We start from the raw sequence: 20,964 nt of genomic DNA, 5'->3' as shown, positions 1-20,964 counted from the left end.
AGTTTTTCTGCAGAACGGAGCACGATGTCTGGCACGGAGCATCTTCCGCTATATACTTGTGGAATGAATGAATGAATTAATGAATATACGAATAAATGAATGCATGGATTGAAAAAGGAAAACCACCCCCTTAGCACCTTGCGTACAGCTCTTGGTAAAGTGAGTCTTTTAGCCCTTCAGCTCCTGGCCCGGCGGGTGTGCACCCTGGCACGGCCGAGGCGGGTTGGGAATGGCTGAGCTTCTCTGTCAGCTGCTACAAAGCAGCGTATTTTCTAGTATTTGTACAAACACCAGATACATGGAAATTACACCAGTAAATTACACCAAGCACAAACAGGAGGGTGGCACAGCCCCTGCACGTTTCCAACACGCGGTTGCATGAAATTACGGTCAGAGGAGCAGAGGTGATGCTTGGTTACGGGGGCTCACACGTGCCACGTGCCGGGACAGCCAGCCGCCCACCTGCAGTTAGGGAACACTTGCTGCAGGTGACCCGCCACACAGGTCTGAATGCAGGTGTGGGAACAGCACCAGACTCCTCCCAGCAGCAAAGAAGCCGGACGGGAGGAAACAGGGGCTGATCTAACTCCCTGCTTCCCTGATTAGCATGTTGGAAGAAGTGGCGAACTGCAGTCCTCACCATCCCAGACCCCCCCACGCCCATGCACACACACGCACGCGCACACACATCCACATGCTTGCACATACACGCAGGCACACACGTGCACACATACACATGCACACGCACACGCACACGCTATGTGACCTACCTGAAGGCAGGAACTGAGCCATAATAGCAGGACCAACCACCTAAGCAGGGGCAGGACCAGGGCTCTGGGGACGGGCATATCTCCTTCCCTCCCTGAAAGATGTTAGAGGTTTGTGTAAAGAGAGGTTCAAAAACCACAGGGAACTCTGCTCAGTGCTCTGTGGTGACCTGAATGGGAAGGCAAAAGAGGGGATATATGTATACGTAGAGCTGATTCACTTTGCTGCACAGCAGAAACTAACACAGCAGTGTAAAGCAACTATACGCCAATAAAAATCAATTATAAAGAAAGAAGAGAAAAGAAAAGGGCAGCCGCAGACCAGCGCTGGAGCCGGGGGTGTGGGCTGCACAGAGGGACCTTCTTGCTGACTGCAGCAACGCAATGAGATTCTTGCAGCTGACGCCCCGGGCGCGCAGACGCATCTGCGGGGCCGCTGCAGAGGAGTTCCTGTGCGTCCCCGAGACCCGAGATCCCAGAGAGTGGCATTTGGTATCCCAGGCTGGCCCATCCCGCTGCTTTGACCTGAGACTAAGGCCTAACCCAGAGGGCCCTCAGCCACCACCTCCAGGCTATGGATGACACCACAGCCGAGGGGACGTGGCCTGCCAGGGCCACAGCAGAGGGTGCCAGAGCCCTGAGACCCTAGTGACAGCGTTTTACTTCCCGAGTCACACGTGGCCTGCGGGTTGTGTGTGTTGCTTTCTAATTCCTTCTTAGCACGTGTCTTGTTGCACTAATTTAGGACTCTGGATTGCAGGCTGCATTATAACTATTTGTTTCCCTTCCCCGGCTGCAAAAAGCTGCAGAGAGGGGCCTCCCTGGTGGCGCAGTGGTTGAGAGTCCGCCTGCTGACGCAGGGGACGCGGGTTCGTGCCCCGGCCCGGGAGGATCCCACATGCCGCGGAGCAGCTGGGCCCGTGAGCCATGGCCGCTGAGCCTGCACGTCCGGAGCCTGTGCTACGCAACGGGAGAGGCCACAACAGTGAGAGGCCCGCGCACCACAAAAAATAAAAAAAAATTTAAAAAAAAAGTGCATTGTTTAAAATGTAGTGAAGCAACACCAAAGGATTTGAAGAACGACCAATGCAAGTCCTTTTGCAGGAGCTGGAAGGCACCACCAGGGCAGATGACTAAGTTCTATGGCCCCTTGGGCTATTAGGTGCCATGCGAGCAGAAACCATCACATCACCAAGATAACTTTTACTTAAAAAACAATTACAGGAGGGACAAAGAATCAAAAGAATTTTAATAAAATCAACAAGTTTACATTTGTACATCTTGTGTATTTGGGATCCAACCAGGGGCAAAGGGTAAAGTTGAAACGATCAGGTTTCCATAGGCGGGCGAGGGGGAAGCCCAGGTTACCCTGGCTGTGTGACAGGCAGTGACTCAAGGGTGGTACCCAGGGCCCTTGGAGCCCCACTGCAAGCACATCCGGGGCTCAGGCCCGGGCCTTCCGGCTCTGAGCGTGGGCTCAAGACTCCATAGCCCACGTGCCACTCCCACATGGATACCTGATAAGCGACAGCAGATAACCAGCTCGTCGTGAAATTGAAGAGTCCTGCCCAGAGAATACTAAGCTGAGTCCGGTTCATGCTATTTTAACTAGGATGGTGACATCGAACCAATCCAGGGGGACAAGGGCCAAGTGATGGCTCTAATTCCTCTAACCAATGGCACAATCACAAGACAGCAGGTCTTTAGAAAGAACCACGTACTTCTTTTAAAAATATGATTTGAGAAAAGGGCCTTGTGGGAGTTAGAGAAAGGCAAGGTTTTTAACAATTCTGCACAGGGTCAGAGAATTCCGCTGCATTAGAGGATTCTAGAGTAGAGATAGAAACTGCTCAACTTCAGTTCCCATTATTCTAAAGGATCACAAACATTTCAAAATATTGATCAATGTTCAGAGCAGAGAGAGACCAGTGCCCCCAAGTGAGAAAGGAACAATCAGAAGGCTTTTCCAGGACTGTACCCATCTCGCGGAGAGAAACAGTGCTTTTAGAGGTGCAGTTTTCCGTGTCCTAGTCACTTGTTCTCTGAGGGATAACCCCAAACTCACGAGTCGTAATGGTAACGTCCCCAGTGACATGGCCGTTCCTTCACAGCCATCCGCAGGGTAAGACTCATGACTGGGCTTTCATTCACACCAGCTTACACAGCACACGGCTGAGCTGCAAGAATTTCTTCATCATTTATTCTTTAGAAATCGAGACACAGTAGGGAAGAGTGCACGGATGCCTTTGCTTTCTGGACCCCCTGGAATCACAAGAGGAAAGAGAACAGTGACCGTGATCAGTACAGAAAGCATCTTCACAGAAGGGAGGATGAGCTCTCCACCCCGTCTGTTAAGGCCTGGGCTGAAGGAGAGGGGCCGGATCCCGGGGTCCCCTCATCACATGCACGAACTGATGCACGTTTGCCAGGCGTCACGGCATCTTTCTTCTTAGTCCCCGATAGAGTCGATAAACACCAGGAAGAAATTCAGAAGAGGGCAGTGAAGTAACAACAGCGTCAGCTTCTCCGCGATGCTGGACAGAGACGCGGAATGGACGTGAGGTCTGTGATGCGGGGAGGTGTCTGTCCTGTGTGTCCAGGAAGCCGCAGGGCAGGCGTGTAAAGTGCTAGAGGTAAGGCAGCCCGCCTGGACTTCCTCTGGGGGTGGCGCTCCCTCGGGAGGGGTGACATCCCCATCGCGCAGGGCAGCCATCACCCACGGCCCGCCCTGGCCAGCATGGAGGTGACCACCAGCCGCCCCGGAAAACACTCAGCTTGTGCTCACGACCTTTCCCTTTTAATTTCTCGAGGAATCAATGGGGCGGGTGGTGGTGCAAAGAAAAACGTCCCGAATGAACATGACGGAGGTGAATTTTCAAAAGAGAGAAGAATCACCAAGAGGATATAACGCCAAATTAAAAGTTCTAATTGAACATGTTAATCACGGAGTTACAAACCGGCGGGCGATGCGCCGTGTGCTCCTGTCCCCACCGTCGGCTCCAGACCTGCGAGCAGCTCATTCCGGCGCGTCCCAGCTTCTCGGAGCCTTCACGTGCGAGGCATCCAGAAGCGGATCAATTTACCCCAAAGGGAGGGCCTGGGTACCCAGGCAGACCTTTTAGGGGTTGCAAGCCAGATGGGATACCTCCCTGAGGTCAGCTGTCCCTCAGGGCAAAGGCAGAGCCCGCAGGGTGGCCGGTGGCCAGGCGGTGAGGATGGAGAGCTCTGCGTCCTGGCTGCTCGCCTGCCAGGACGCGGTCCCCTCCGTGCCACCGGAGCAAACGTTTCCAGTGCAAATACATGTCTACAGATCGGGGCTCGGGGTGCGGGGTCTGGTTTGTCCCGGTGGCACAGGAAGGCTCATTTCCTTTCAGAGCAGACATCTGTTTTGGGTGGCGATGTCCCTGGACGGGTGAATCTGGCCTGTCTCTATTTCGGGGATTATCCATTTCCATCCGATGCAGGGGGTCGGCCCCATTTCCCACGACTGAAGCCCCCCAGCACCAGATGGCGGCTGACGCGGCCTCCTACTCTGTGCACCTGGCCGGCTTGGTAAGGAGCCCTCGGCCCAGTCTCTTCAAGTCCGAGCCCCGGGGCTGGGGGAGCTGGGGTTCGTGTGCCTGCTGGCCGCACAGTGGGTGTGGACGAGACCACCGTTGGGATACCTAACAAACACAGGCTCGCAAAAGGGGTTTCGGCACATCTGGCAAAGCTTTTTGTCCGAGAGCCGAACTGAGCTTCCTTTCAGCTTCATCTGCAAAAAGAAACAAAGACAGGGACGCCTGTGACATAAGTGACACCGGTCTTCAGAGCTGACACGCATCACCCCGTGGGTTGTTACTATCACTGGTGAGGACAGCTTTAAGATCAATTTCTCGAAACAGAGTATCAGCGGTGAAAATAAACAAAAACACCCTCCGGAACTGGAAAAGACAAAAAAGCTACAAAACCGCCTTCTTATTTCCCAAAAGTAATTGCTGCTTGTCTGGCGGAGGAATTGCTCACCAAGATCTTTCAGACATTCTCTGAGCTCTGATCTATTCAAGCAAGGCCTATTACAGAATCATGGGGCGTTACAGCTGACAAGGCCAGGAAAGCTATCTAATTCCCTGCTCCCCTCGTTTGCAAACAAGAAACGTTAAGGCCCAAATAAGAGACTGGGTCAAACCCATGGGGTTGATCCGTGGCACGTTCCTGACCGGCCCCAGGAAACGTCATTTCCTTTCTTTAAATATTAACTAACAAAACTAACAAAACTTTATTATTTCTTGTCTGATTAAACAGGACTTGAGCTCTGCAAGCTAAAAGCCTTTCTGCACAATTTGCGTGAATCAGCCCAGCAAGTCAGCCTAGTGGCAGGACAGGGTGACGGCTTAGTGAATTCACCCTACTCATTAGTTTCTTTAGTCATTCAGCAAACATTCAATGCCTTCAAGATGCCAGGTTGGCTCAGGAATACCGAGATAAGTAAAGGAAGTTCCTGCCCTCAGAGAACCCAAAGCCTAACAGGGAAGGGGACGGCTATGGATGCAGCACGTGAGTTGGCACACGGGGCACCCATCTGCTTCAAGGGATGGGAAGGTTTCACAAATGAAAGACTTAGGCGGGGTTTCGAGTAGGCGTTCACCAGGCGCGAAAGGAAGAGGTGAGCCGTCTCAGGCAGAGGAAACGGTGGATTCTAAGGCCGTACGTACGAAACGGCAAGTCCATTGGGAGGTTCTGAGCACCCTGGGACGGGCAGGGACAGGCCAGAGGAGGGAGGCTGAATCTTGCCGGCCTCGGCTTCTCCACTGGGGGATCAATGAAGGCTTCCCAGCGGGAGGAACACGGCGGATTCCTGCTCTGGAAGGACAGGTTCCTGACTGCGGGGTGTCTGGGCCTCACCAGAGAGAAGCCTCCTCTGGATAAGCTTGGGGAGGTTATGGACTGAATGCCTGTATCTCTCACCAAACGTCGAGGCCCTGACCCCCAGTGGGATGGTGTTTGGAGGTGGGCCCCCAGGACAGCCTCAGGGCCCTTATGGAGGGGGAAGAGACCAGCGCTGGCTCCCGGCCCCATGAGCTCAGTGAGAAGGGGGCCTCAATGGGCCCCGAATCTGTCAGCGCCTGGATCTCGGGCTCCCGGCCCCCAGACGGTAAGAACAGGATGCGTGTCGTCTGAGCCCCCGGCCTATGGGATTTGTTATTATTAGTCACAGCAAGCCCTGGGGACAGAGATGGGGACCCGGAACGTGCAGCTCTGAATCGGCCTGCAGTCCACAGCTGGGATCCTGTGTCCTGTGTCACCTCCTGGTGCCCCTGCCCCTTCTGTGACGGGGACGCAATTGTGCCCGGAAGCGCTGTGCGGATGCAGTGACACCGTGGCGTGCAGCGTGGACCAGGGCCCGGAGCGCGGCTCTGCGGACCGTCAGTGTCTAAAAGGGGCGGGAAGCTGCCCCCACCGTACACCTGCTGGCCCGGCTCCCGCCTGGGCTCACACACCTGTGTTTGTGTGAAGAAATCACGTGTGTTGAAGTTACAGAGAAGAAACGGACAAGGACTGTTTTTCCACGGGTAAAACCGACCTCAAATCACACGTCTCGCCCGAGACGGCCGGGCTCTCACCTTGTCGTACTTGTAGATCAAGTTTTCTGACTTGGCCAGGCCCATAGCCACCTGCGTGGTCCTCCGGGCGTGGACGCTGTCCCGCACGGCCCCCATCAGGAACGGGCAGAGCAGCTGCACCGACCACGTGCCCGGCAACAGCTGCAGGACCTGGGCCGCGTCGAACTCGGTGGCACGGCGGTTCAGGAGGTCCACGGCGGCCACGGCCAGCTCGGGCGCAGAGGGGCCGGGGCTCAGGTAGATGGCCAGCAGCAGCTGGAAGAGCCGCCGGCGGTACGGCGGGGCCCGGCCCTCAGAGCGCCACAGGCAGTAGCCCTCGGCTGCCGGGAAGTCGGCCAGCTCGTGGACCAGGATGCGCAGGGCCTCCTCATGCTGCTCCAGCTTCCCGAGCAGGATGGCGCTCTCCATGGGGAGCCCGGCGCCCCGGATCCTGTCTGTGGGGTGGGACCTGCTGGTTAGAAACGGCAGGGCCCGCGCCAGGCGGTGCCAATCCAATGCCACAACTGCATGGGCCACGCGCTTAAGAACGGGCAGAGCAAGGCTGGCTGCCTGGACGCCCCTGAGCTCTGCCACCCGGGCTGCCTGGACGCCCCTGAGCTCTGCCACCCGGGCTGCCTGGACGCCCCTGAGCTCTGCCACCCGGGCTGCCTGGACGCCCTTGAACTCTGCCACCCGGGCTGCCTGGATGCCCCTGAGCTCTGCCACCCAGGCTGCCTTGACACCCAGAGTTTAGGAGTGTCCACGTAGCCTCCCAGGAGGGCTGCCATGTGCCTTAGGACAAAGTACATGTGTCACACGAGCATCATTCAGGCCTGAGTCATGTGCTGCTGGCCACGAGCTCAGTGTCATCGAATCAACAACATACGTTAAATAAGGTGTCTTTAAGCAGAAACACACATAAAGAAGGTTACATATTGATCGGTTGGTGAAAACGATGTGCCCAGAGGTTCTCAGGAGCCTGACCCTGCACTCCTCCAGGTATGGCGGCTCAGTGTCCGAGAGCGCAGTTGTGGAGACTCTACAGGACACAACTACCGCCAACAATGAGAATGGGCGTAGTTAATGGTCAGAGAGCGGTGGTAAAAGCTGCTAAAGAGAAATGTATCAACCCAGTAAGGACAACCCGGAAATTCCATGGTGCCCGATACCGCAAGAGACAAGTTCAGTCTGCCAGGTGCTGCTCTGAGGGTCGTACACAACATGGACACTGTGGTTTCTGCCCTGGAGGAAATGAAAACCAGACCCCCTCCAGGACCCCCGCCTTCCTCCAAGCCTGGGGCAGCCGAGTGGGGTGCTGGGGGCAGTGCCACCCTCAAAGCCGTGATCAGAGCTGGAGCCTCAGAAGGAACTGACCTGAGGGCTTCAAAGCCGAATAAGCAAGTTCAAAGCAGCTTGTCTCAGCAGACATGTAGACCTCCCAATGCCCAGGGTAGCCTTCATGTCATCAGCTAAGGGGCCCTATCCGTTTCCAGAGGGTGGAGGACGGACGAAGGGGCTCGCCTGCCCTCCAGGAGGCTGACTTTGTGCCACAGAGGCTCACAATCCACCCCCTGCCCCCGAACAGAGACGAAGAGGTGCCAAGGTCTCCGTCCCTGCCCCCACCCCCCACCCCCGCCGGTGACGTTTATGCAGAGAGATGCACTCACCCAGCAGAAAGTGGACTTGGTACAAATCGGATTGCTGGAGCAGACGTCGTAGCTTCGCCTGCGTCTCGGTCACTTCTGCATCCTTGCCACTGGCGCTGGGCCTCTGCTGCAGCACCTCGTCCAGGTAGAGGACGGCTAAGTGCGTGTGGTACCCCTCCTTCTACAGGACAGGAGGACAAGCAGACAGACAGCAGTTGCTAGGGGAGCACAGAGAACGCCCCCTAACCAACCAGCCAGCAGGTGCCTGAGACTGGACGTGCAAGGTGAGAGGGGGCTACGGGACAACCACAGAACACGCGTACTGGGGCAAAAGCTTTCAGAAACCACGACACAGAGGAGCTGAATCTAAAATCTATGGGAAAATATCTCATTTTGAGAAGTAAGGGCCACGGGGTTTAGGTATTCTCCAAAAAAGGGACAGCTTTCCTCATTTCCTTTAAGAATAACAACAAGGAAAAAAAAACTCTAAAAAAAAAAAAAGAATAACAAGGAAGGAAAAGAGAAGAAAATATAAGCGGAGGAGACAAGAGATGGAAGGTGAGAAGAAAAGCTACTTAGGCCGCCAGTCTCTTTCACGAACATCCGGCTCCCTCCCTGACCTCCCACGCGTACAGACTGAGTGCCGGGAACACGAGACATTACGTTAGACCCATGGGCCAGGTTCAGGTCCCGGTGATGCCACCGCAACCACGCAGCTCAGCCTGCGCTCTGGGGCCTCACCTGCAGCCTCCTGTCCACGACCAGGTGTTCCAGGTACTTGACCAGGGCTTGCGGGTATTTCTTAAGGCAATTGATTATATCATCTGGGTTAAATCTACTCTGCTGGTCGTCCACAGGTCTCTTGGTGAAAACTTGAACTCCGACCTGAAAGAAGAATAGCAATTTATTTATCATGCCTTGCAAAGACCCCATCTTATCTTCATTCTGAGCACTGTACGCTTTGGGTAAAACCACTGTCAAAAACATGATGATCTGCAGGACTTCCCTGGTCGTCCAGTGGTTAAGACTTCGCCTTCCAATGCTGGGGTTGCAGGTTCGATCCCGGGTCGGGGAACTAAGATCCCATATGCCTCGCGGCCAAAAAACCAAAACATAAAACAGAAGCAATATTGTAACAAATTCAATAAAGACTTTGAAAATGGTATACATTAAAAAAAAAAACAAAAAAACATGACGATTCGGAAAAACAGTGCAGATGAAGCACTGACAGAGACAGGAAATGCCGCAGAGCTCCAGCTGGAATTCCTTCTAAAAGGGTCGGAAACTAAGGAACCAAACATTTATTGGTGGTAGGTTTTGACAATCCGTGAAGCAACAACTCTGTCACGTTTAGATCATCCTTTGCTGGATCATAAGTGAAAGAAGAACAAGTGGCTGAAGATTCAGTGAACTCGATTCTCCAAACGCCCATACCCACCGTGTGCCTTACCCACGTGGGGCCCAAGCCCACTCAACAACAACAAAGACCCAACACAGCCAAACATAAATAAATAAAAATAAATAAATTTATAAAAAAAAATACTAAAAAGAACCCCTTTCATTTATTATTGCCAAGTAATACTGCATTTTGTGCATATACATTTTATTTATCTATTCATCAAGTGATGGACACGGCTTTTTCTTTCTTTTGGCTGTCGTGAATAATACTGCCATAAATATTCGTGTACAAGTTTTTATGCGAATAAAGGTTTTCATTTCTCTTGGATGCACACCTAGGAGTGAAATCGCTGGCACATATGATAACTCTGTTTAACCATTTGTAGAACCGCCAGACTGTCTTTCAAAATGACTGTACTGTTTTACTTTCCCACCAACAATGAATGCGAGTTCCAATTCCTCTGCATCTTTGCCAACGTGTACTATTGTTGTCTTTTAAATTTTAGCCATCCTACTGGGTGTGAAATGGTTTTGATTTACATTTCCCTTAAGGATTAACAAAATGACTGATGAAAACAAACAACAAAAAAGGGCCCTTCTATGTCCCCAACTCACCCCCCCAAAGGGGGTTGAGGACATAGAAGCAAGGGCGACGGTCTGCCTGGTGTGCCCCAGGCCCGGCTCCACGCCCTACAGGGCAACAGTCTGGTCTTTTTCCAGCCCGCAGAGAACAAGGGACCAGATGCCGTTAGGGATGGGGGTCAACACACGGGTGTTTAAGAAGATGCTAAGACCTGACCTGCGGTGCCTTCTGCTTTCCTACACAGTAGCCTGCCCCCGACACAGGTGTGCAGAAGCACCGAAATGCAGAAATTCCTCGAGAGCTGGGATTCAGACGGCTCAAGCCATGTATTAAAAGGGGGGGAGAAAAAAAGCGGAGAGAAGGGTTAAAGTGTAGCTTGTTTTCCCACCTAGAATCAACTTTTCTGTCCATTTTCACCAGTCCCCCTGCCACCCCTGAACGAATGCGTTTACGAAGCACAAACCTCTGGATTTTTCTGCAAGACCCAGTCAGCATACTGCCACACAAGGTCCGGGTCGAGGCTGTAGGTGAGGAAATCCACGATGTACTCGTACAGGTCTGAGCGCGTGGAGTCGTGAATATCCCCGTTGACGATGCTCACCCACAGCTGGAGAGGAATAAAAAAGAAGGTAGGGAAGGTTACATACCTCTTAGAATTAGCTCAGAAAGGGCACGTGTTTGTTTGTCTGGCCTTTCAATATTTCAAAGTGGCGGGAGAAACTTTGGAGGTTTAAATCCATTTTAATTTTTTCACACACATGAAAAAAAAAAAAAGAGGGGACACGGTCCAGGAAATCAGGAACATAAAGCACCAGGTTCTTTTTCTTTCCTTTTTAATGAGATCACAGTAATACAAGTAGTAAATATAGTATATGAGGAGACTTGGATGCATTAAAAAAGGTCTCTTCCTGAAATAAAATCATCACTGACAATGTTTGGACACAGAAGACATTCACCTACATCCATCAGCCGGGCTGTTTCAGCCTTCTCCGTCACAGGAATTTCTGATTTTGAAGACCTTTTGGGACTGTGAGAGTCTGATGTGCTTTCAAAACCTCTGGTGACCCTGTGCCCTGGTGTTCCTACTGTCTTTTACATGGGGGCTCAGGGTAGATTTTAATAATAAAGTCCTTTGCTATTTCATCCAGACACTTCCCTGCCGTGTAAACTGAATCTTTTTTTTTTTAATGCTCCACTGTGCATATGTACTATTGTTTTTATTTTTTTAATTTTTATTTATTTTATTTATTTTTTATCTATTTTTGGCTGCGTTGGGTCTTTGTTGCTGCACGCAGGCTTCCTCTAGTTGTGGCGAGCAGGGGCTACTCTTCGTTGTGGTACGCAGGCTTCTCACTGCGGTGGCTTCTCTTGTTGTGGAGCACGGGCTCTAGGTGTGCGGGCTCAGTAGTTGATGCTCGTGGGCTCTAGAGCGCAGGCTCAGTAGTTGTGGCGCACGGGCTTAGCTGCTCTGCGGCATGTGGGATCTTCCTGGACCAGGGCTTGAACCTGTGTCCCCTGCATTGGCAGGCGGATTCTTAACCACTGCTCCACCAGGGAAGTCCCTGTAAACTGAATCTTACTTTCAGAGCCTCAGAATGAAGTGGCATCACGAGGTGTGGCAGAGATGGGGGCTGCCTGAGAGCCCCCCTGCATCATCGTCTGTGCCGTGGTCCTCACCCACCTGTCCACACTGACTCCTGAACCACACCACACCAGCAAGCGGCCCAGGAAACAGGCAGGCAGTGTAAACAGCTTTCGTTTTGTCACAGGCAGCCGTAATTCTGGTAGCAGCGCACCAGTGTTTTTTATGTTACTAGTTTCTTCAGCGCTGAATTCCCCAAATCAAACAAACTATTCACACAGCCATTGAAATGTGTCATTAAAAAAATTCTGCCATATATGGTGATTTATTCCATATTATTTCAATTTTGTAAACTCCTGTCTATGTAGCTTTGCTAATGTCATTAACATACTTATAACAAATTCTCAGAACATGGTGTTTTAAAAAAATAAAAATTTTAGCTTTGACACCCAAATCTGCTCTTAGCCATGGGGTGTATGTTGATGAGAACCTTTTTTTTTTTTTTTTTTTTTACCTATTCCACAATCGTGTTACCATGGTAATTTCTCAAAGCAACCGGATACGCTTGGTGAGTTTGGTGAGCACTGCTGATGCTCTTGGCCGCTCACAAAAGATGCAAGACAAGAGACAAGATGAGAAATTTGGGCGCAAGAGCCCCTGCCAGGGCCCTGAGCACTGGCTCAGTACCCAGCTCTCCTGCTGACCAGCGGTGCCACCCAGGCAAGTGAGTGGCCTTGATCAGCTTTAGTTTTGTCACAGATGACATGACAACCCAGCTCTCTGGCAAGACTTATTGCCATTAACAGTGGAAATTACAACCTGTTACTCACAGCCTTAATTTTTGATAAGGCAGTGGAGTCACAGGCCTTGTGGCTCAGTAAGAAATCCTATTTTTCTTACATTTTAAACAACTCAGTCTTGAAAATGTTCTTTAAAGAGATGGAAAGATGAGGCTTCCCTGGTGGCACAGTGATTGAGAGTCCGCCTGCCGATGCAGGGGACAGGGGTTCGTGCCCCAGTCCGGGAAGATCCCACATGCCGCGGAGCGGCTGGGCCCGTGAGCCATAGCCGCTGAGCCTGCGCGTCTGGAGCCTGTGCTCAGCAATGGAAGAGGCCACAACAGTGAGAGGCCCGCGTACTGCACACACACAAAAAAAAGAGATGGAAAGATGAAGAAAAGAAAATTCTTGGGGCTTCCCTGGTGGCACAGTGGTTAAGAATCCGCCTGCCAATGCAGGGGACACCAGTTCGAGCCCTGGTCTGGGAAGATCCCACATGCCGCGGAGCAACTAAGCCCGTGCGCCATAACTACTGAGCCTGTGTGCCCCAACTACTAAGCCTGAGCTCTAGAGCCCGCAAGCCACAACTACTGAGCCCGCGAGCCACAACTACTGAAGCTCGTGTGCCTACAGCCCGTGCTCCACAACAAGAGAAGCCACCACAATGAGAAGCCCGCGCACCACAATTAGAGTAAGCCTGCGCACAGCAATGAAGACCCAATGCAGCCATAAATAAATAAAGAAAAGAAAAGAGAAAAAAAGAAAATCCTTGGCCAACATTTCTCAAGTATTCACTTTCTAAAACAGTACTATTTTTGTTTTGTAAAAAAGGTTGTAGATCAGGCAAAACCGGTCTCTATCAATTTGTAATTTTTTTTCAAACAGGCTCAGTAGTTGTGGCACACGGGCTTAGTTGCTTAGTAACTTAGTTGCTAAGTTAAATGGTGGTGATTTTTAAACAGTGCTGAGATGCCTTTGAACTCACCTGAACGGCAGCAGCGTCTTGGTGGTTGTAATGATAGAGCAGCCCCAGTGCAAAGTACCTGGAAGAAAATTCAGGGTAAGTGCACCCTCTCCTGACCACCCACTGCAGGCAGTACCCCCACAGCAACGCCCTCGGCCCTGGGGCCCCAGCCCCACATGTGCTATTCAACTGACTTCAACAACAAATTTCAAGCACCAGAAAGATTCTCCTTTCTGTTTATTTACTTATAGTCGGAAAATGTATTCCCTATCAATTTCCAGAAAGGACTGTATTCACATCTAAGATGAGCTAAAAAATAAAACTATAATGATACTATGGAAAATCACATTTGGAATTGCTTTACAACTTGCTTCAAATACTAGTATGATTTGCCATCTCTTCAGTTAACCATTACTAACTTATCACGAGGTATTAAGAAGGGATGCTGTCTGAGCCATTCTGGGGTAAGGATTTTGAACGGCAATAAACGCCAACAGTATGCAGGCACCGCAGAGAAGAGAAGGTCAGGGAGAGTCAGGCTGGGGGGACCCAGAGTTCCAGGCCCTGACTTTCAATCCAGGCTTCGTTACTTAGGGACTGTATAACCTTGAGCAAGTAGGTTACCTTCCTTGGCCCTTGCCTCCTCATTTATAAGCAGACAGGGTCGGTGACAACACGGGCATCGCCCGGGCTGTGAGCTGTTGCCACCCTCCCACGCTCACAGGTGCGTCCTCTCCTGGCCCTCTTCCCCAGCAGGTGACCGGATCAAGCTGCCCCAGGGGGCCATCGGATTTCTTCCCTCAAAGAGCAACCTCTCAAGATATTGAACTATTCCCTAGAACCCTCCTCTTCTCCCGAAAGCTTTTAGAAAGTTACACTGACTCCGCCAGACCCTCCCTGCCATCCCAAGTCACCGCCATAAGCTGTCAGTGCATTTTCTGGTTCCTAAATAAATCACTCCATTCCACGGTGCCTCTGGGAAACTGAGGGAAACGGCTGAACAAGCCACTTCCCACGTGGAGGCCAGTCACCAGCCCATGACATCCTGCATCTGAACAGGGTCTGGATCGTGAGCCTGGGTCTCCGTGGAATTTCACCAGCACCTCCACCATGTCAAATGCATTCCAAAAGTCACAGGCAAAGAATCTTACAGGGAGCGCTCAACCCCCCCAGGCCTAGAAGGGTTAGACCACCGCCTGCCCCCAGGATGAAGAAGCTGCCCGATTTAACCACGTCATCACTGCAGACGGGCCCCCATCGTACCCGGTGGCCGGTCGGCAAGTGGGTGGGTGCCGACCAGCTCACGTCTGTAATGAAGGAGTTTGACCCCGTAACCTTTTATCCACAAGATCCGGAAGCCTCCCTTTCTATCTGTTTATCCAGATGCCCATCTGTCCGCTCAGTCTGGCCATCAGTGGCTGCAGTGCACTATCATTTTACCGACATGCGTGTGGCATCTCGCACAGCTGAGTCCCACCCACATGGAAACTGAACAAGCACACCATTGACTAACAAGGCCTATGACTGTACGATCTGTCAGGAAGGAGCTGGCGCGAGAGTTGTGCCCTCTAAGACCCCTGCGGTGGATCTGCAGACCGTGATGAGGCTGATAGATCCCGAGGGTGCCGGGTGGTCCCCTGATGAATGCCTGGGACTCAGAAGTCACGCTGGTGCCTCAGCTGCATGACAGCTTCCCATGGGTGGGGACGAGGAAGGGCCAGGCAGGGAGCCCCGGGTTCGGGGGGAGCGTCCGGGGGGCCAGAAACACTCACTTTTTGTGCTTCTCCAGCCAGGCGGCGCTGTCGGTGAGCAGACAGAAGTTCTCGGTGACCAGGAGGTCCAGCAGGCTGTCGTGGTCAGCCTCCGTGTACAGCTTGAGCAGGGCCGTGTCGATGTCCTCCTTGTAGCCGTTGGCCACCTCCGTGCTGCGGACTTCGTTCAGGTAGCTCATGAGGAAGCGCTTGCACTTGGCCACCTTCTCCTGGTCGCCCTGGGTCAGCTGGTTGAGGTCTGCAAACTCGTGCAGAGGAGGGTGGGACCGGGTGAACGAGGAGGACGTGGGCAGCAGGAAGGGGTACAGGGAGATCAGCTCCCGCACGTCGAGTTGGCCGCTTCTGCAATTACAGTGTCAAACTAAATGAAGCAAAAAGAGAGAGAGAGTGCACGTAGGCACACAAGACGACACTGGACGGGTGCACTGTCTGCACGCCGTCCGCAGCTGCACGGGCTGCAAAGCACCGCGAGCCGGGCACCGCCCACCCCCAGACCCCACGACAGAGCAGAGGGCTCGGCGGCCGCAGACGTGGCACCTCCAGTGCTGCGGTGGGACATGGGTCCCCGCAAACCCAGGTGGGGGGAAACAGCAGGAGGCACAGCGGCTCTGATCAAAGGCAGATTCGGAGGAGGCCCCGTGTACATCTCCTCCCTTACGGCTCTGAGTCGTGCGGAATCTGTTCTACATTTGGAAAACTTCTTCTACAGGCGATGCCTTCGTGGGACATTGAAGGGCGATCACAGCGGGTTTAAGTTCATCTTCTGAGTGAGCGTGAAGAGCCACTGCTTCCCGGGGCGCACCTGACCCCCAGCCCAGAGGAAAGGCTGCTGGAGGGGGAGGGGCTGAGACAGGCCTGGGCTGGGGAGGGAGAGGGGTGGGATGGGTGCTGGTGAAGGGGGCAGCCCACACGTGCAGGATCCATGTCATGCGGAAGGGACCTCAGCTTCCTAAGACGGTGGGCCAGGAGCATGCCGTTTACAATGTCCTCAGAAGAACAGTTTTTCAAGTCTTCCCAGAAGCACCTGCTCTTTCTCTAAACTCAGAGCTTTTGGTAAAATCTCTGGAGGAAAGGGAAAGTGAACCATCACGTTTTCCTAGGAATCCTTCACAGGGTATCAAACACGCTCTTTAGAATTGCCTCCTCGGGCTTCCCTGGTGGCGCAGCGGTTAAGAATCTGCCTGCCAACGCAGGGGACACGGGTTCGAGCCCTGGTCCGGGAAGATCCCACATGCTGTGGAGCAACTAAGCCCGTGCGCTACAACTACTGAGCCTGCGCTCTAGAACCTGCAAGCCACAACTACTGAGCCCATGTGCCACGACTACTGAAGCCCACACGCCTAGAGCCCGTGCTCCGTGACAAGAGAAGCCACCTCAATAAGAAGCCCGCTCGCCGCAACTAGAGAAAGCCCGCTCGCAGCAACTAAGACCCAACACAGCCAAATGTATGCGCCTTATCTGCCCTACCTTCAAGACACAGGACAGTGACCCTCGGGCTAAGGGGGACAGGGGGCACGAGGGGTGTACACACAACGGCCTCGCTACTTCTCCCCGGAGCACAGCACCCATGGCGGCCTTTCCCATCACAGCCACAGTGGAGGTCTGACCGCGGAGGGACACTTAGAAGGCTTGCTATCGACACCTCAGATTACCTGAAGAGTTCTTTAGCCTCCAGGAACTGAAGCTGCGCAAACTGTATGAAGCCCGCCTGCTGCAGGATCCGCCGGTACATGACCTGCAGGGAAAGACAGGTTTCATCACTCTGACCTGCCCTGGAACCATGACAGGAGGCGAAGCTAAGTTTCTGGTCATGATCCAGGCTAACTCTTAACTATTACATGGAAACCTGAAGTTACAAGGTAAGGTAAAAACGAGGCTTATACGAAATGATTTTCAACATAAACACGTATACATGTCAATCAACCCCTCATTCCTGAGACCAAATTGTTCTCTAAGCATCGTTCTTTCTTCTTCGTGGATTTCCCATCCATCCCGATCCGTATTCCTCCTCCCGCACTCCCTGGCTTTCTTGATTGCTTCCACCTCTGGTGCTCAGACGGATGTGAACATCGCCGGCGTCCCTGGGAGCCCGGAAGCTGCCCATCCTTCATTCTTGTGGAACTGACTCTTCACACCAGCACTTCTGAGCATCCTTCCAGAGCACAAGGCCCCTCCCATTTAACGACAAACAGATAAATACGCAGGTTTTCCTGCCGAAGCTTGGGAGACACTGTGTGTTCTGTCCCCTCCCCCCAACGGTGATACACAGCCACATCCACACCGCAGCCCGAGGATTCCTGCAATAAAAGTGCCGTCGATCTGTGTCTAATACAGTCCTACCCAAATTTCCTGGACCACAGAGCCCTTTGTTCTGGTAACTTCCAGAAATAGCAACGCACTTAAGGAAGCTACTCTGTGGTGTCTGTAATTCCACCCCCTCCCTGTCACTGTCCAGCCGGTCAGCTTCAAGCTTTGTCCGCCTTTGTCTGAAAGGCCTTGTGGACCCGTCTCTGCTCTGTCCTCACTGGCTCCATCACCTCAGCCCGGGCCCTCACCACCTCACAACTAAAGACTCTAACTATGCTTAAGACCCTAGGACTTCAATTCCTCCCCTTTCTAATCCGTCCCGCTGTTTGATACGCCACAGATTCCTTGAAGGCATGTACATAATTCATCTTAGCATCCCCACACCCCGGCAGAGTACCTGCCGTTTAAGTAATCACCTATTGACCTGATCAGTTTTTATGAAACTCCACTTTGTCACTCGCTGAGCCCGTTTTACAGATAGGAACATCCTGTTCAGAGATGCTAAGTTTTTAGCCCAGAGTGACTAATGTGTAAGTGGTTGAGCCAAGGTTGAAACCCGGACCTTTCTGCTTCTAGAGCCCAGTTCCTCCCTCTCTCTGGCTCACCCAGGTACACAGCAGGCGGCTAACACTGTTACCCCTGAAGAAACGAGGGGGATGGAGACACCTAAAGGCTGCTGCTTCTGATCAGCTCTCAGAGGGGCTTGTTCTCCAAAGCACAGCAGCATCTCCTCCCGTCCCTTCAGAGCAATTCCTGCAGAGACGGCAGGAGACGCAGCTGCTTTTTCATGACTCTCTTCCCCGACACCAGCTACGTCTGACGGGAAAACTGGCCTCTGTATGCCGCCAGCAATAAGTAGACAGGAGCGAGGCCAGGTTCTGTTGTGAGGGAATGCCAGTTCCGTCTCTGAAAGGAGAAGCAACAAAGGCCAGCCACTTAGCAAGAAGGATAAAAAGGCCCCGTCAGCTGCGGCAGAAGAATTCTCATTCACACTCAGGCTCGCTGGTGAGAAATCCGCTGAATGACAATTTTTTCCTCGCGGCTGCAGGATTCAAATGTCACCCACTCTTCCCCTTCCTAAAGGGAAATAAAAACTACTTTTGCGGGGCTTCCCTGGTGGCGCGGTGGTTGAGAGTCCGCCTGCCGATGCAGGGGACACGGGTTCGTGCCTCGGTCCGGGGAGATCTCACGTGCCGTGGAGCGGCTGGGCCCGTGAGCCATGGCCGCTGAACCTGCGCGTCCGGAGCCTGTGCTCTGCAACGGGAGAGGCCACAACAGTGAGAGGCCCGCGTACGGCAAAAAAAAAAAACACAAAAAAAACCCGTCCCTGGTCACAGGTTAACACGTGTAATTGTGGGAGCGCAGAGCAAGCATTCAGGGGTGTGGCGGACTCAGAGAACAGGGCATATCTGAGCGAGGTATCGAAACCTGTACTCGGTGGAGTTTAGAAGTTCACTCCACCGATAGAAAGTAGCACAAATAACAAGTAAAGAAAACAGGGAGGGCGGGGAGGTGGGTGAAAGCACGGGGCGCTGACGGGGCAGCGCGGCTGGCCCGGCCTTACCCAGGGATGCCCAGAGGCCAGCCATCCCTGCAGTAGGTCTTTGGACGGTGGCACTGGCTATTCTTGACTTGTTTTCAGGATTAGAAGTGTTTTAGGATGGCTCCCGGAGTGCCTGCACAGTGCAGGGCTCAGGCGCGCAGGGCTCAGGCGTGGGGGCAGCTCAGGCCGGGGTCACGGGGGGAAGGAGGCCGGGGAGGCGGGCAGGGCCTGGCCGTGAAGGCCCCCTGGCGCAGACTTGACTGTGGGCAGGGAGGCACCCGCGGAAGGATTTCCAGCTGAGGGTTTGATAGACGCGTCAGAAAGCACCTTCCGCGGGGCCGTGGAGGACGGACTGCAGACACGCAGGAAAGGGGCTTGAAAACAATTCAGGCACAACGGGAGAAGGGTCCCCAGCAGCCACGTGGGCATGAGAACGAGAGCCAAGTTCAAGGTCACTGGGGGTGCACGTCTGGGGCACATACCACCGGGGGAAGGCGGGGAGCGTGCTAGGTGGACAAACCCCAACTGGGATGTCAGACGGCAGAGCCAGACGAGCGCTAACACCATCCACTACCCGCTGCGCAGCTGCTCTCAGGAAAACAGGAGGAAAAAGCAGAACTCCAAGAACACGGGCAGCCTCCCTAAGAAAATGGGACCCACTTGAGGTGTGCCCATGGGTGTGTGCAAGGAGGGGGCCCCCGACACGTGCCCGTCCAGACACCCACGAGCTCCCGGGGCCCACCCTCGGGACCGAGAGGAGCTGAGAGCGGCAGAGCAGTGGCCAAGGCTGCCTCAGCACCCGCCTCCCCACGCGGATGCGCAAGGAAAACGCGGCAGAAACAGGCGCTCCCAGCGCAGAAACACGCCCTGAACTGACGGGTTTCTTCTTTGTGCTTTTGCTGCCCCCTGCTGAATGCTCATAGATCATCTCACTCAAAAATGAGGAATACGATGGGCGAGGGAAGGACTGAGAGTGTGGGCTTAGCAGATGCAAACTGTTCTCTGTAGGACGGAGAAACAACAAGGTCCTACTGTAGAGCACAGGGAACTACAGTCAACAGCCTGGGATAAACCATAATGGAAAAGAATATGAAAAAGAATATATATGTATAACTGAGTCACTGCTGTACGGTAGAGATGAACACAACACTGTAAATCAACTAGACTTTAATAAATTTTTTTTTTAAATGAGGAATTAAGATGCAAAGTTTATCAATATTTATCCTGTGACCATAAATGACACATCCTGACCTCTTCCACCTTCAGACTCTACCCTCTGCAGCGTAAAGCCACTGAGGCCAGAAAGCACAGCTTCATTCCACAAACCACATCGTCCTGAAAATCTGGCCAACAGAAACAAGAAGGGGATCGCTATGAATTCATTAGAACTTTTAATGATGGACTTAGATGTTCACATGAAGCGTGCACACACCAATATTACGCTTTATTATTCTCAAATACATAGAGTAACCCGAACTCACCGCGCGACTGATCAGGGAGCAATTTTTAGGAAACCTGATTTCATCAGACATGAGAATAATTCGTGTTTGCTTCATCAATTGTATTAATCATACCAACGATATTAAAGTTAGCGTTTCTAAAATGCATTAAAAGTTTTCTCCTAAGGAAATGAATTAGATGGATTCCGGCAACATTCGATGGTTTATCTAATGTTCACAAAGCTTTTTCTGTAGATAACATAAACCTAAACTCTACAAATTCAGCCCCATCCCAACAAATATAAATTCTGAACTGGGAGACAAATTAACCTGAGGTTCCCTCTTTTCGTCTGTAAAAACTGTGCCCTGAGGCTCCTCTGGAGGAAGGACGCTGATTAGAAATACAACTTGGTGAATTAAGCGTGGGAATTATGTCAGAGGCTCAAATACCGACTAGGCCTCTGCCGGCAGCGTGACTTCATACAGCTGTTGGTCCGGCTGCTCTGCAACCTGCTTCCTTATCTGTACAACGTGGAGACGCAGAGAAACTTGAATGACGGACAGGAAGCGGTCTGCAGGGCCCGGGCACTTAGATCCTAACG

General features: G+C 52.6%; 1 protein-coding gene across 1 annotated transcript in view; it reads right to left on the bottom strand.

Moving 5' to 3' along the window:
* Positions 1–1,990: 1,990 nt before the first annotated feature.
* The window catches only part of TGFBRAP1 (transforming growth factor beta receptor associated protein 1), a 44,125-nt gene continuing 25,151 nt past the window's right edge, over positions 1,991–20,964 (bottom strand). Inside the window, exons 5-12 of the mRNA XM_022599071.3 lie at positions 16,726–16,808; positions 15,074–15,415; positions 13,323–13,380; positions 10,440–10,583; positions 8,737–8,880; positions 8,017–8,176; positions 6,371–6,804; positions 1,991–4,521 (exon numbers count right to left, since the gene is read on the bottom strand). Of these exons, the coding sequence (XP_022454779.1) occupies positions 4,345–4,521; positions 6,371–6,804; positions 8,017–8,176; positions 8,737–8,880; positions 10,440–10,583; positions 13,323–13,380; positions 15,074–15,415; positions 16,726–16,808 (1,542 nt within the window). The 3' untranslated portion in view covers positions 1,991–4,344. The remainder of the gene's footprint in view (positions 4,522–6,370; positions 6,805–8,016; positions 8,177–8,736; positions 8,881–10,439; positions 10,584–13,322; positions 13,381–15,073; positions 15,416–16,725; positions 16,809–20,964) is intronic.

This window comes from Delphinapterus leucas, chromosome 13 (genome assembly GCF_059928025.1).
Source record: "Delphinapterus leucas isolate spDelLeu-1000000601 "Yukka" chromosome 13, BTC_Dleu_Yukka2, whole genome shotgun sequence".
Lineage (NCBI taxonomy): Eukaryota > Metazoa > Chordata > Mammalia > Artiodactyla > Monodontidae > Delphinapterus > Delphinapterus leucas.
This window is presented reverse-complemented; position numbering and strand designations above follow the sequence as displayed.